This window comes from Acanthochromis polyacanthus, chromosome 18 (assembly GCF_021347895.1).
Source record: "Acanthochromis polyacanthus isolate Apoly-LR-REF ecotype Palm Island chromosome 18, KAUST_Apoly_ChrSc, whole genome shotgun sequence".
Classification (NCBI taxonomy): domain Eukaryota; kingdom Metazoa; phylum Chordata; class Actinopteri; family Pomacentridae; genus Acanthochromis; species Acanthochromis polyacanthus.
In genome coordinates this window covers 17,988,933-18,004,326 of record NC_067130.1, presented here as the reverse complement: position 1 = coordinate 18,004,326, position 15,394 = coordinate 17,988,933, and the positions used below count along the sequence as shown (strand labels likewise).

Genomic DNA, 15,394 nt, shown 5'->3' with positions numbered 1-15,394 from the left:
GAGTGAAGTCCTGAGCTTTTAACAAATTTGAAGAGACAAGATAATATGACCTCAGTGTCTGTCTTTTGTAACTAAGTATCAGTCAGTTTTAGAGTTGAGTTGATTTCAACAGTTTTCTGATACCATTTAAATCACTTTATGGACTCATGTGAAGCTAACAGAGTGGAGCTTCGGTCAGCCTCAAGGTTCGAAGGTCTGCAGAGTCAATGAAGTCACTTCCTTAATAAAACAACGTACAGTTTTTTGTTGCATCTATTGAATATTATCAGTTTAGTTTATTTCAGTCTTTTATAATCTTATTTAATCTTTGCACAATTTCATTTTTATCCTGTGAATTGCTTAATCTACATTTTCACATGTAAACACAGTATACCACCGCATCATCAAATCATTTCCTAATTTTGTATTATTACTAACATTATTTTGAATGAAAACAAACTTTTTTAATGAGGCAGAAAAGTAATAATCACAGCATGAAATGACTGATTTTTTAAAAATGTCATAGTCAGCAGTTATTTAATGTCTTTCACCATAAAAAAGTAAAACCTTTATATAATTCAGAGTATGACAATCTGCAATACAAAGAAAATATCAGTTCACTGAGCTTTAATTTAATCTCTTTTTTTGTTTTTATTGTTCATTAACAAATTCAGTTTAAAGTAGTTTTAAATAAAGTCCAATGGTCCACGTCTGCAGCAGCTCCTGACCAGCCCAAGCTCTCTAAGAAGACGAGAAAAAACTCCCCAAAATCCTGAGGCCAGGCAGGAAAAAGGGAAGAAACCTCGGGAAAGGCAATTCAAAGAGAGATCCCCTTTCCACGGACGGCTGGTGTCACTACAGGGTCTGCAGGTGGAGAAATGCTCTTTTTTAGGTTGAACTATACATCAAGTCCAATTAGAGGAGTCCAAATAGACCTCAGCTGCCAACATCCTGTCAGAGGAGGAAACAGAGAAACGTTAGATCATGGAAAATGTATGTGGACAGTCTCTGTGAGGACAGGTTTACTGCCACTCCATTTCATTTCTAAATAAAACAGCAAATGAATAAAGTTTGATTGTTTATTCGTCTGGTGTCCCTCAAAGTCAGAAACTCTTCTAAAATTTCTACCTTCCAACAACGACTAAACAATCTGATTTATGATCTACACACAACTTCGTTGTTTATTCTGTACATTTTTGTTGTATCGTGTTTTGGTTTTTAGAGTTTTCTGGTATTCTTGTCATTTTGTCGTCCCCTATTAGCATTCTGCTCCGTCAGACCTCACATCTGTATGAAGGAACTCACCTTGGTAGTCGTTGTCACACCTTCATGCTGCTTTTGGTGCTTTTTCCCCTCCAGACTATTTTCAGCACTGATGAAGACAAAAAACAGGAAACAGAAAGAACATGAGACTGAAGGAATCAGGACTAATTAACTTTCATCGAAAAATGAAGAAAAAAATGCTACAAAATAACAGAAAGTCCAAACCTCAGACAACAAGTCAATGTTTTTGGCTTATTCCTCCTTAAAGTAAATGGTCATACTCTTGTCTCTGCCTGGTGATGCTACTGCCTTCCTTTCCTGCGATGCTGGGTTAGAAGGAGGTATTTTAGCGCTGAAGAGCACTCCTGAATTCACTGAAGCTTCTGCAGTTACCAAGATGTGGATGACTAAGAATCTACAAAGATTATCAATAGCAGTAATTTTACTTTGATTTGGCCAAAAATGAGTCACATGCTAAGTCAACTTTTTCACTACAAAATGAACATTAGCTTGACTCTGTTGTTCAGAGAAAACACCAACGGCCTCATCAGAGCATACATCAAGTCCAATTAGAGGACTTCAAATAGGCCTCAGCTGCCAACATCCTGTCAGAGAAGGAAACAGAGCAGCGTTAGACCATGGAAAATGCGTGTGGACTTGTTTTGCTGTCTCTGTGAGGACCGATTTACTGTCGATCCATTTCATTTCTAAATAAAACTGGAGAGAACAGAGAGTGTCCTTGGTGTGAGGGGTCTCTCGTGATTCCCCTGGCTTTCCTCTGAAGTCTGCTGGTGTAAACGTCTCTCAGGGTAGGGAATGTGGTCCCAATCACCCGCTCTGCTGCTCTCACCACCCGTTGCAGGTCCTTCTTGTCCTCTGCACCGCAGCAGGTGAACCACACTGTACAGCAGTGGGTCAGGAGGCTCTCAGTGGTGGAGTGATAGAGGCCTGCAAGCAGCCTTTGGGGGAGAGGAGCCTGACGCAGCTTCCTGTGGAGGTGCAGTCTCTGTTGGGCCCTCCCTACCTGGTGTGGGGTGTGGGTGGACCACGTCAAGTCTGCAGAGATGTGGACCCCTAGGAACCTGAGGCTCTCCACTCTCTCTACCTCCTCTCCATCGATGTAGAGGGCAGAGTGCTCAGTTCGCTTTGATCCCCTAAAGTTTAAGACCATCTCCTTGGTCTTTCCGGTGTTGACGTTCAGGTTGTTGTGATGACACCATCGTCACAGATGCTGTGTATTGTATTTGATGATGCGCTGTTTGTATTAGCGCTTGGCCGGTTTGATGCCTTTCTGCAGGGACCACCATACCTCTTTATAAGCCTGCTGATCTCCTGACTTGAGGGCAGCCTCCCGCGCTCTCAGCAGAGCACGCACTTCGCTGTTAAACCACGGCTTTCAGTTTGGGAACACTTTAAGCCTTGATGATGTAACGTTCTCAGAGCGGGGGTTGATGCAAGAGAGCACAGCAGATGTGTGACTCTCCAGGTCTGCCCCCTCTGCAAGTAAGGTTAGGGTTAGGGTTAGTATACCCCAGTCTCGGGGCAATCCTGCAGGGCTGAGGTGGCTTCTTCAGTCCATACACGAATTGTTTTTGATGATGGTCTTTGACTGCAGATCTTGGGTTTGTGAGTGGGAATCAGGGACAGGGAGGGATGATGTGGGGGTCTGGGATGTGGCAGAGGGGTGGCTTTGTAGGCATCTGGAATGTTTGTGTAGACCTGGTCCATGATGTTACTTTCCCTCGTTGGAAAACTTACATTTTTAGGGAATCTCGGCAGTAATGACTTCAGGTTGGCATGATTGGAGTCTCCTGCCGCAATCATAGCGCGATCATAGCGAGTATGCCGATAGGTGATGGTTTAGGGAGCATTGTAGTGTATCCATAGCAACCTCAGCATTGACTTGTGGTGGCACATAGGCTATGATGACCAATGTGAGCTCTCTTGGTAAATAAAAAGGTCTACACCGTACCATCAGATTGTCAGGCTGGCTTCTGCCAGGCCTAGATAGTGCCTCCCCCTCCCTCTCTCTCTCTCTCTCTCTTCCAGGGTGGCTCAGCAGTGCAGCAGCGACGACAGGTGTACCTCATCAGCAATACTCAGCCTGAACTAGGAGCAGGTGGAGAACGTTTAATCAAGCACACCCTGCCTCAATATAACCAGACGCCTCACAACTCTGAAGTGCCTGATTGTGACACATCGTGTAGGAGCCCAAGTTGACATTAAGCCAGTTTGTCTGAACCTTAATTCTGTTACTAATCCTTGCTGTTCTTGTCTCTTCCAGTATTGGTTCCATCTGCTCCTCGTAGTGTCCCCCATCCCGCCATCTACACCGGATTCTGGTCTCCACTTCAGCAAGAAGGGAAATCTCTCCAGGCCATCTCAAACCCTTGGGCGTCTTCTCCACTCACCTGTCGTCTCCGCTTTCCCACCACCACCTGGCCCCGCACTCTGGCTTCCTCCCCTGTGAACCGTCCTGAGCATCACTATAGTATTTGAGTTAGTTTGTTTGGCAATAGATTCTGCTCTCTCATAGAGCATTGTTCAGAGTATTCTTAAGTCGTAGTACTTCCTTGACCCTTGTGGTTGTAGTTATTCGGTTTGCTTAATAGCACCTAGATATTACCTTCCATGAGTAAGAGTTATTAGATGTTTGTCTTAGTGGTTGTAGTTCCTGGCCACTAGTTGTTGCTGTGAGTTTTTGGAGCCTATTGTCTCTTCTGTTTCCTATTGTAGTTCCTATCTTGGTTTGTAGTTCTTTAGAACTTTCGTAAATAAAAAATCTGTGCTGTATTTAAGACCGTCTGTTCATTTCCTGTGCCTGAGCCACCCGAGCCCTGTAACACAGATGCTCTACGTTTGGACAGCGGTGAGTGTCTTTCACTGTGGTGTTGGTGCACCAGCTGTTGCTCACATGGGCACACAGTCCTCCGTGTCTCTTGTCAGACTCCATTGTTCTGTCCGCTCTGGGGTTGGTGTGGCCTGCTGGCTCGATCACGGCATCCGGGGTAGGAAAGTCCAGCCAACGTCAGCCGCACCATCGTAGAATTTGCTGATGACATCACCATCATAGAACTTCAAATGACCAAGAGGGTTCTGTTGACTATTGGACTTCATTAGTTGGCTCTGTGTTTAACATATCTATACTCCTTGATCTTTGACAGATATTTCTGAATGTACTAATGTAAATTATGGTCTTCAGTTGTATTTTTGTGCAGAACTGAGCTGCTTTCATTGTCGCTGTAAGTATCTGCCTCAAGGCCTGTGCAGCAGTAAATCTTGCTTTTGGCCTGTTAGCCAAGATTCAGGGCAAAACAGTGTTGTGTTTTGAAGTAGGAACTTGCAATAAAATCAAATCCATGTACATATCTTTCTTGGATCATAAATAACTTCACGCAACTTTCCATTATGTTCGCCACACCAGTCGGCCACTTCATGTCAAACTCTGAAAAGCTGTAGGAGAAGTAGACTCAAAAGTTCACAGCAGGACACAGTTTTCCATCTTAACATGTCACAATGTTAGATCAAAATATATGGCTGTGGCTCTTGCTCACTTGAAGTTTAAGGCAGACTTTGAAAAGTCAAGTTAAAAACTGACTCCGGGTTGACTGTGTTCTGAACACTAATGTTTTTAATGGGTCTAAAATCATGAACCCCTCAATGTCTGATGAAATAAGATTTCAGTTTAGAGATAAAAAGATTTTTTTGGTAGAAAATAATTCATACTACACAGAAACATCAGCAACCTTCTGCTATGAATCACATCTTCTCAGATACTTTCTTTGAAGCAATTGTCTATTTTTAGTGTCTTTGTCCTGTCACATGATTGCATGTGTCTCTGCTAATTGTAGGTGCAATCACTAAACCTCACCAAGGAAAGTCTATTTGAAGTTTCCAGTTTTTACAACTTAAAGGGGAACTTCGTTTTTTTTCAACCTGGGGTCTGTTTCCATATGTAATTTCATACATGTGAGTGATGGAGAAATGAATTTTTGACATAGCTCCAGTATTTAGCCAGGCAGGCAGCTTAGCAGCTGAGCTAGCAGCTCGGCTAGCGAAAAGTATGGGGCAGCTGCCCCGCCCCCCGCGTCAAAGTCCGCCCTAACGTGCTTTTTGCCCCACACTGACCGGCTCAGATAGTCTCAATGAGTGTCCCACAACATACTAGAGATGAGAAGTGAACGAAAACCTCCACATTACCTGGCGATCGCTCTTTGTTGTGGTCTGTATCCAAATCTCAGGACGCTGGAAAGCAAATCTCGTTCCGAAATCGCGCGAGAGCTCGCGCCAAAACACCGGTTTCGGCAAGAAGATCCCCGGTTCAAATCCCGGCCTGGGATCTTTCTGCATGGAATTTGCATGTTCTCCCCGTGCATGCGTGGGTTTTCTCTGGGCACTCCGGCTTCCTCCCACACTCCAAAAATATGCTGAGGTTAATTAATTACTCTAAATTGCGCATAGCTGTGAATGTGAGTGTGATTGTTTGTCTGTATATGTAGCCCTGCAACAGACTGGTGACCTGTCCAGGGTGTCCCCTGCCTTCTCCCGAGTCAGCTGGGATAGGCTCCAGCACCCCCCGCGACCCTAGTGAGGATAAAGTGGTGTATAGAGAATGGATGGATGGATTCATTTGCAGCAAATTAAAGTATTTAAAATATTGGAATTAATGGCGTTTTTTCATCCCAAAGGCTACACTATGATATTTTCTAAGAGTCATACTATGCTAATCTGTTTTTATTTTATTTTATTTAGCCCTTATTTATACAGGTAATCTCATTGAGACACTGAGTCTCATTCTCAAGAGAAACCTGTCCTTAAATAACATTACAAGACAACACTGAGTCACTGACAAACAACACTAAGGGATCTACACTAAACATTACAACACTGAGTTCCAGACAAACAGGGTCATGACAAAACACAACACAGACATTAAAATGGATGTGCAAAGTGCCAAGCAATGAAGTTAAAATGTAGAAACAATTAAAATTAAAACTAAGATCACATTCTTAACTGGTTTCTACTGTTTACTCTTAACTCTTTGTTAAAACAAATGTCATGTCCATCCCCTGTTTTGTTTGACTTATTTCAGTGCTACAGTGTTGATTTGTTGACAAAAACTACAACTTAGCTGCAAATAACTTGGGGTCATCCATTATGAAGCTTCATGACCAATAAAACACTCATTATAAAGAAGGATACCAATATCATTTATCAATCAAGGACACAATAATCTATATTTAGAACTGACTGCGGTGAGAAATGAAATGTTGGGGATTCTGATCATACAGACTTCAACATAAACTTCATTGAAATACATTTTTTACTTCAAGGAATGCGGTGGAGTTATGTGACGATTGGTGTACGTTTGTCTGTCTGTGCACAACATTCCTCAAAAACGGACTAACGGATTTGGATGAAATCTTCACAGAAAATCAAAAATGATACAAGGACTAAGTGATTAGATTTTGGCAGTGATACAGCTTATAGTCTGGATCCACGGATTTGTTAAAATTTCTTTATCATTGCGAGATAGCGGCATGGCATCACTGTAACCATGACAACAAGTGAACACTACATCAGCTGCCTGCTGACGATCACATGATTGTGATTCTACTACAAATCCACCACTACGTACTTATGGGGACTTATCCTTTGGAAATCATACAAGGAAGAATTGATTAAATTGTGGGGGTGTTTCCAAGTCCCATCAATTCCTGCCGCCGCTACTTATTTAGGTTATGTCATTCGGTATCCGTACATATCGTACACATGGATAACACACACCTGCACTCAGCAGGTTGGCCCGCTGTTCAATTGTTTACACAAATTTTGGCCTGAAGCCACATCTAATTGCCGACCCCTGATCTATGGTATGCACGTGTCACCTTAAAAGAGAAGTTTTCAGCAATTGTCTATCTGTGTTGATTGGCTGTTACTCAAGGCGTGTAACGTATCAGGTAGCCTTGTAGTCTAGTTTAGATTTCTGCTGTTATGTGTCCAGTTAAAAGGAAAACCAAACCGCTTGTATATACATATATATATAATGTATCAGATCCAACAATCTTGAATGCACAGATTTTAGGTCTTCATTTCAGACTACAATGTATCAGTCACTCTCCTACATCAGTTGCTGTTGCCACCATGAGATGATACAAGCTTTTCTCCTCATCCAGGTGTGAAAGAAAACAAAAGTCAGAGGCTCTGTCTCTTTTCACTCGAGTCCTCTCTGATTCGAAGAGGAAACTGAGAGGCAAAAACTGAAAGTCTCTGGCGGTGAAACAGGCCTGAATTTTCTGCTGCGCTCTTCAGATTGCACGATTTGTCATGTGCCTAATCTGGAAGTCATCAAGCGCTGTGTGTTTGGTTTGAGGTGGAGGAAGGGAGCCACGGGGTTGTGCCAGAGGTTTCTCTGCCGTCCACATGGAGGGAGGAACATCTGCGGAGGTTTTTATGTGATCTCACATGCACTCAGGTGGTTCTTACAAGCATTGTAGGAAATGTACGGTTGCCAGTTTTAAAATATAAAAAGCTTTGGAAGAGCTGCTCAGATTCTTTAAGAAAGTAGAAGTGCCAAAACAGTGATGTAGAAATACTGAATGAAAAGCAACATGCAAGGACAGTATTAAAAGTCTGATATTTTGTTCCTATTAGAAGTGGTGACACATTAATGCAGAGTTGGTTTTATTTACTGTCTATATAGTTTCTATACACTTCAGTGGTTTCCACCCTGAGTGTTCAGATCCTTCAAAAGGTCACGAAATTTGAATGTGAAAATCTGACCAATCAGCTGGTAAATTTAACATAAAAGAAGAAAAATCCAAGTTGTACTGCATCACATTGCTGGGAAATTTAGGAATATTTCATAGGAGTATTTTATTTGAATGATGAATCATGTTTACATACCATCTCATTATTTTAGCATTTATGAGACAGTAAATAAGACAATAGTATAAAATTAAAGTTCTGCAGAAAATTTGTATTAATATTTGAAAATGTTCCTATTCTTTGCTTTTCTAATTGGAGTATTTTACCTTGCAGACATCTGAGCAACCACAATTCAACACACAGGCCTAATTTTATTTTGAGAAACTTTTTTTTTATAAACCTAAGTTTATCATGTTTTTTGTGTCATCTCACAAATGCACCATTCATGAAATGGTACATTGGAAAGAAAATAAGAAAAAAAAAATCTAAATTTTACTCAAATTTGCATGATTTTTGGGGAATTTTTACAAACAGGAATAAACTGCTTTAATTTTTTTTAATTTTCCTTCATGTAAATCTTAATTTGCAATGTAACTATTAGGGCTGAATTATTTAGGAAAATATACATTCTTTTAGCATTTGCCTGACAGATATTTGGATTTGATTTGCAATATCTTATTTTTTTGGTTTAAATTTGGTGATGAAGCATTACCAAATGAGACAATTAAAGAGTGACTGTATAATGTATATCGTAAATTGCAACTTTTGTGATTTGCTAACTGAATTGTTTCATATTGCAATTCTGATTTGAAATCAATTACCTGATTAGCCCTTGATTTATAATGTTGGAAATGACTGTAGTAAATACTGTAGTAAAGTACAATTACCTGGAAATATGTACTTCAAAAATGTACTTTCTTTCCCCCTCTGAATATGTGGCACACACACTTTAGGAGACACACATGCAGAGTTCAGTTCTGCATCGGTGGAAAAACTGATCACCCGCTGGCTGGAAAGCGTACCCACCCCCACCTCAAGGGCCAAACCGAGGTCTCAGCACCAAGCTGGCTGCTCCACTTGCTGCGTCTCCTCCCTCCTCCCCACACAGCCAGGCTTTCGCTGCACAAACACTGAGACCAAAGTGCGCTCGTTTTCCCTTCTCTTTATTCGTTTGGCAGAAACAAATCAGAATAGACAGGACACTATGCATGACTCGACACACTCCCTGAAACCAGACTAACAACAGCAATACTTCATTTGTTTGTCGCATGTGTCCTCATCAGTCCATGACTTTGTGCACAGGTTACTTGGATGTCTGCTGAAGGAGGACCAGACTCTTCACAGGCCGTTGGCTAGGATTAAGCTTGCTTCATGTCAGGCTCCTGACAAACAAAAACGCACCACAGAGCTTCCTTTGCTTTGTCCTCATGCAGTCCGTGTGAAGAATCATTCCCACCGATACATTTCAAAGGTCTACAAACACATTAGTCATTCAAATAGTACATTCTGTGAGCTCTACAGGTCATCCACTCTGAGCTAAAGGCCTTTCCTTCTGGGAGCAGTTTATTCTGACTGAGTAGTGGTTCCCTTGAGTTAATACTCACACGTGGCAAACGGATAACAGATCCAGGTTTGCTGGTTTGTGGTCTGGCGACAAAAACACCAGTGTTTTTTGTTTTTTTTGTTAGTTTTTTTTTTAAGGCAAGAGAGACATCATCAGCCCAGCCTGGAGCAAGCTGAAAATTATTCTGCAATCATAACTATGTACAAAATATATATAATCACACTTATTTACAGAACATGTGGCGGCAGACAAAGCCTCTGTGGGCGTCCACATGGTTAACATGAATACAATAACAGACAGCACCTCTAGTGGCAGAAAGACAAAGACACACACTGAAAAAAAACAAAAAAAACTTGGCACTTGTAGATTTCTCCCACATAAACATAAAACAGAGACAAAATCAGAGTCAGTTTTAGTGGTAAACAATGCAGGGGCCTCCACTTCACAGGCCGGCCTCATGAGAACAGACAGACGAGCAGGAGTTGATCGTTATTGGCCCGTCTCCGCTGCATTCTTCTTCTTCTCCTCCTCCTCCTCTCTCCACAGGACAATCTGAGCCTCAGAGGAGGCAGATCAGGCTCTTGCCCTCCTCGATCTCCTCCTGAACCTTGTCGCTGGAGGTGGCGATCTCGGCCTGAGCGGAGAAGACAGCGCAGACGAAGGTGAGCACGGTGCCGCCCATGGCAGTGTAGAAGGCCCAGCCCATGGAGCAGAGCCCGGCCCGGTACGGAGCGGCGTCTGGACCGCAGTACAGCTGGACCTTGTCTGAACCCCAGCCAGCGGGATACAGCATCAGACCCAGGATCAAGAACAGACCTGCGAGAAGGGAAACAGACAGAAGACACGTTAACTCAAGTGTTGCAGACTGTTGCGGTGATTCCACACCAAAATATGAGTCTGAACTCACTCAGGAAGCTTTTAACTTCATCCACAGGCTTTAGTTAAGACTATTTGTCATACTGCAGGTGGAAATTTTCTAGGCTAAGCTGTGTTGTCATGATGCATGTCAGTAAGCAAACATATATCTGCAGCTCAGTGGGTTCAGTTCAGTACAAAACTATCAATCCATCCATCCATTATCTATACACCGCTTAATCCTCATTAGGGTCGTGGGGGGACTGGAGCCTATCCCGGCCGACTTATGGTGAAGGCAGAAGACACCATGGACAGGTCACCAGTCTGTCACAGGGCTACACAGAGACGAAAAATCACACTCACATTCACACCTACAGACAGGTCAGGATCATCAGTTAACCTGAGAATGTTTTTGGACTGAGGGAGGAAGCCAGAGTACCCAGAGAAAACCCACACATGCACAGGGAGAACATGCAAACTCCACATAGAAAGATCCTGGGAAGAATGAGACACGAAACAGGGATCTTCTCGCTCCCAGGCATGGCGCTAACTACCAAGCCACTGTGCAGCTCAGGGCAAAAATCGTCTATAAAAATACAATACATAAGTTGAAAAGACTAATTTATGACCAACTTATCAGATTAGAACTGTTTCTGTGGCTTCTGCCATCTGCCATTTCAACCCTAAAACCTACCAGCAGCTTTGAAAGGCATCCTTTCAAAATTACCAAAACTACATCATTTATCAGATCCAGAAGCTTTAAAAACCTCACCTCACCTACTCATTTCTGATGTGTGGCTCCAACAAAAAAGTAACTAAATCCAAGCTTCAAATCCTAATATATGATCAAACCTGCTTGATTGAATATGTCTCATTTAAAAAAAAAAAAAAAATCACCGAACGTATGTAATTAACTCTACCCAAAATTTGAAAAAAACAAAAAATTCTGCACTCTCTGGCACAACTGTGTAGCTATGACTGATTAAGCTGCGACCAACAGTCATGTAACAATAATTCTGGACTATTCTGAGACTCAGCTAAACTACACTCTGAATGTGGATGGGAGAACAGAGTGGAAATTTAAAATGTAAATGGTTAAATATCTGCAGTATGTGGCGCCATCATTTTTTCCCAGTATTGGTAACACCTGTATGGACTTTGAAAAATGTTGATTCCAGGCTTTTTCCATTTTTGTACAATAAATAATCAAAGTTTCTTTGAACTTTTAGAACGTTTTGTTTTTCCATTTTAAATAAATTGTGTAACATTATTACTTTGTTATCCTGCACAAAGACATGTCAGAGTTCCCTCTACTTCTAGTCAAGACTGCTTTGTTTCCATAAAGACGCAGGACTTTGTATTGCTGTGAAAAATGCGACCACAGTGAGTCAAAATGTGACAGGAGCAGAGGGTTAATATAAGTCTTAATTAAATCCAACATACACAGCAGCCCCTAAAACGGATATGACAGTGACTTAAATGTGGAAGAAGTCTGATCTCATCACAACGACTGTCGGTAAGTGAACACATCATGTCTGCAAAACTAGTCTACACAAACACCACACAAAAGCTTAATAGCCTGTTTTTATTTACAACCGAGTTAAGCGATTAGGACTGTTCTTGTGGTTTCTGCAACCTTTTAATACCCTTTTAACAGTGAAGTAACACACTGTGAGTCAAAGTCCAGACGACAGCAGCTCTTAGTCACCAGAGACTGGAGTTAGTGGTGGGACAAAAGCGTTGACAGAGTGCTGGAGCTTTTTCACCACTCCTCCAGCACACACAGCTGAGCATGGATGAGCACATGGGGGACACAAACTCTGACAGCACCGATCCAAATAGACAGAAGGACGCAACAAAGTTTCCGGGAGACACTAAAACTGATAAAGATGTGCAAACAATTTTTGTGGCACACCGAGTTCCTTTAACAATGCTTGTTTTAACACAAGCACCGTTCTCTGCTGATGATTTACTTCTTCACTTCTGCACCGCAAGAAATCTTGTAAGTTCTCTTTCAGTGAAGCATTTTTTGGTTAAACTATTGTTTCCAAAGTCAAGACTCACCCTCGAAGAAGCACATCTTCACGTCCACATGTTCATAAAGCTGCCTGTGATTTTGTGCACGTGTACAAACAGTTTTATAACACGCTGTAAGTATTTGTCCTTGAGCAAAGCACATATGATTAAATATGATTACAGCTGTGTGGCAGTGTGGAATCAATCTGTTTAGACACCAGTTATGGGTGCTTTACAGGCGGAAGGATGTCTGCGTATTTAGGGATTAAAGGTAGGAAATGACATGTAAAAATTGGCAAAAAAATAAAAAGGAGAAAATTTTATACAAGTGATTCCATAAATTTAACATTCACATGAAATATACTCATGAGGAAAATATTTAAATAACGGCATAAAGTATAAGAAAAGCACTCAGAGAGCACAGTACTCTGCTAAGGCTGCTCAGTCGTATGAGTTCCGATGGATGAAATCGTGCGATTGTCATCCAGCAGCTGACATCGTGTTCACTTGTTGTCATAGTTACAGCGGCGTTATCTCGCAATGATACAGAAATCTTTAACAAATGTGTGGATCCAAACTCGAAGCTGCATCACTGCCAAAATCTAGTCACTCGGTCCTTGTGTCATTTCTGATCTTCCCTGAAAATTTCATTCAAATCCGTTAGTTCGTTTTTGAGTAATGTTGCTAACGGACAGACAGACAAACCACCGTGACTGTCACATAACTCCATCGTGTTCCTTGGCGGAGTAATTTTCTACAACTATCCCATATTGAATAAATGTAAAATGTCCCCTATTTGTTTATTTCCAAAGAATCAAATCATCGGAGCACATTTTCCTGATAAATCTACAGCCGTGGAACAGTTTCACTTCTTATATTCACATAAATGTCAGTTACTTGAATCTAATTTAATATCTAAGCTAATATAATTCTTTTGCATGTTGTTGTAATACTTATTTTATTGTTATGGTAGTCATTTAGGTTCTTCAGCCTAAAATAGTCTATCACATGGATATAATCTTACTTATTTATTACACTATAATCTTTTACACGCAGGTTTGTTTTCATTACTGTGTCGTGTTTCATGATTGTGTAAACACAGCCTGCAGTTCAGCCGAAACATCCTTGAATTTCAGTCACGTGACTCTTTGTCGCCACCGAATCGTGGCTTTTAGTTGTACCAGGGACGTTTTTATTTATTCCCAAATCTAAACAGAGCAAACGGTTCATTTTCAGCATTCTTCTAAATGAGGGATGTACAACAAAGTTATTTTGTTTTCTAAATGTCAGTAGTTTGAAGACGTTTGAAGTTGAAAATGTAATATTTATTTCTGTTCATACAGTTTCTGGCTCTGACAAACAGTGTTATTTCTGCAAATTTTAAATACGTGTAAAAAAAAAAAAAAAAAAAATCCGTTCACTACAGATCATGAAAACTGAAAAATCTGCAGCCTCAGCACCATCTTGATATTTAAAGCATCCCATCAGGACAAAAAAGTCGAAGAAAACGTTGAAGCAGGCAGAAAAGCTTTCCTGATTTCCTCTCTGTAATGTGTCTGGAGATAACCACAGCGAGACCTGTGGTGCTGCAGGAAAGAGCGACCCGTGCTTGAATTTTGACACACAATCCTGCCAGGTCAGGGCACAACAGAGCGAAGAGAACAACAGGAAAAGGTCGCTGATGGGCTTCCCCGCCTGCCCCGGTCACTCCGGACCCTCTGGCGTCCTGCGTCTCTGTGGAAGGATGGGGTCGCTTCCTGTGTTACCGTGACCCAATTCTGCCGCGCTGACTTGGCTTCAGCACACACTGCTCGTCTCATAGATGCAAAAACAAGCTTAATTTACTGTCATGAGTTTTCCTCTGCTGTGCACTTTCTCCAATGATGGCTCAGCTGGCCAGACGAGGAGACTGCCTCCAATCAGACCTCATATTTACATTAATAAAACTAGAAAAGCACTGAGGGAGTGCAGTATTCCATCAAGGCTGTTCATTCCTCCAAATGGCATTGTCAGAAATGCAGCATTTGTTTATTTATTAGTTATTGGTGATCAGAAATCACGGCAACATAGAATGGGCCTATTTAACATAGATGTACCCACAAACAAAATGAGCTTACGCTGTGCACAGGCGTGTGTTATACATGTGTACGTTATGTATGGATACGGAATTGCATGGCCTAAATAACTAGCGAGCGGTGGGAATCGATTGGACTCGGAAACACGACCACAATTTAATCAGTTGTTCCTTGCATCATTTCCGACGGATAAGTCTCAATAATTCTGCAACGGTCGATTTGTAGTCGGATTGCAATTGTGATCGTCAGCAGGCAGCTGACATAGTGTTTTCATAGTTACAGTGATGCCGTGTCGCTATCTCGCAATGACAGGGAAATCTTTCACAAATCTGTGGATCTAGACTATAAGCCATATCACTGTCAAAATCTAATCAGGTGGTCCTTGTGTTATGTCTGACCTTCCCTGAAAATTTCATCCAAATCTGTTAATCTGTTTTTGAGTAATGTTGCTAACAGACAGACAGACAGACCAATGCTGATCGTCACAGAACTCCGCCGCGTTCGTTAGCGGAGTAACCAGAAAAGCTTTGAGAAGCGTTTTTGAACAGTGTTGCTAACAGACAGACAAACAGACGGCCAAACGTACGGTAATCGTCACATAACTCCACCGTTCCTTGGCGTAGTAATTACACATAATAAATGAGACAGACGGAGAATGAGGCTTTCGGCTGTAATGGTTTCATGAAAACAAGTGTGGAGGTGAAACAGTCTCTAATCTCTCTTCCTTTCTTCCTCCTCCCATTCTCTTAAAGCACCCAATATCGTATTAAACAAGGAAATGAAAACTAGGTCATAAATTCTTTCCACATGTTGCTGCATCGCCCCGACGTCCAGACCGGCTCCGGTGATGGATTGAAGGCATGGTTTTAATTCCCAACCCCACCCCTCCTCTGACACCCTCTCCCTCCACACACACACACACACACACACTTTC

At 41.7% G+C, this 15,394-nt stretch overlaps 1 protein-coding gene and 1 long non-coding RNA gene across 3 annotated transcripts in view; both read right to left on the bottom strand.

The window, feature by feature from the left end:
- Positions 1-229: 229 nt before the first annotated feature.
- LOC110961400 (uncharacterized) lies at positions 230-5,511 on the bottom strand. The gene is made up of 3 exons (XR_007937558.1): positions 5,443-5,511; positions 1,285-1,351; positions 230-930 (listed from the first exon to the last, which is right to left on the bottom strand). It is a non-coding gene; the product is annotated as an uncharacterized LOC110961400 (long non-coding RNA).
- Positions 5,512-9,097: 3,586 nt separating this feature from the next.
- The window catches only part of lhfpl2a (LHFPL tetraspan subfamily member 2a), a 53,896-nt gene continuing 47,599 nt past the window's right edge, over positions 9,098-15,394 (bottom strand). For both annotated transcript variants that reach the window (XM_051938741.1, XM_022209010.2), the window contains one exon: positions 9,098-10,330. In XM_051938741.1, the coding sequence (XP_051794701.1) occupies positions 10,074-10,330 (257 nt within the window). In that variant the 3' untranslated portion in view covers positions 9,098-10,073. The remainder of the gene's footprint in view (positions 10,331-15,394) is intronic.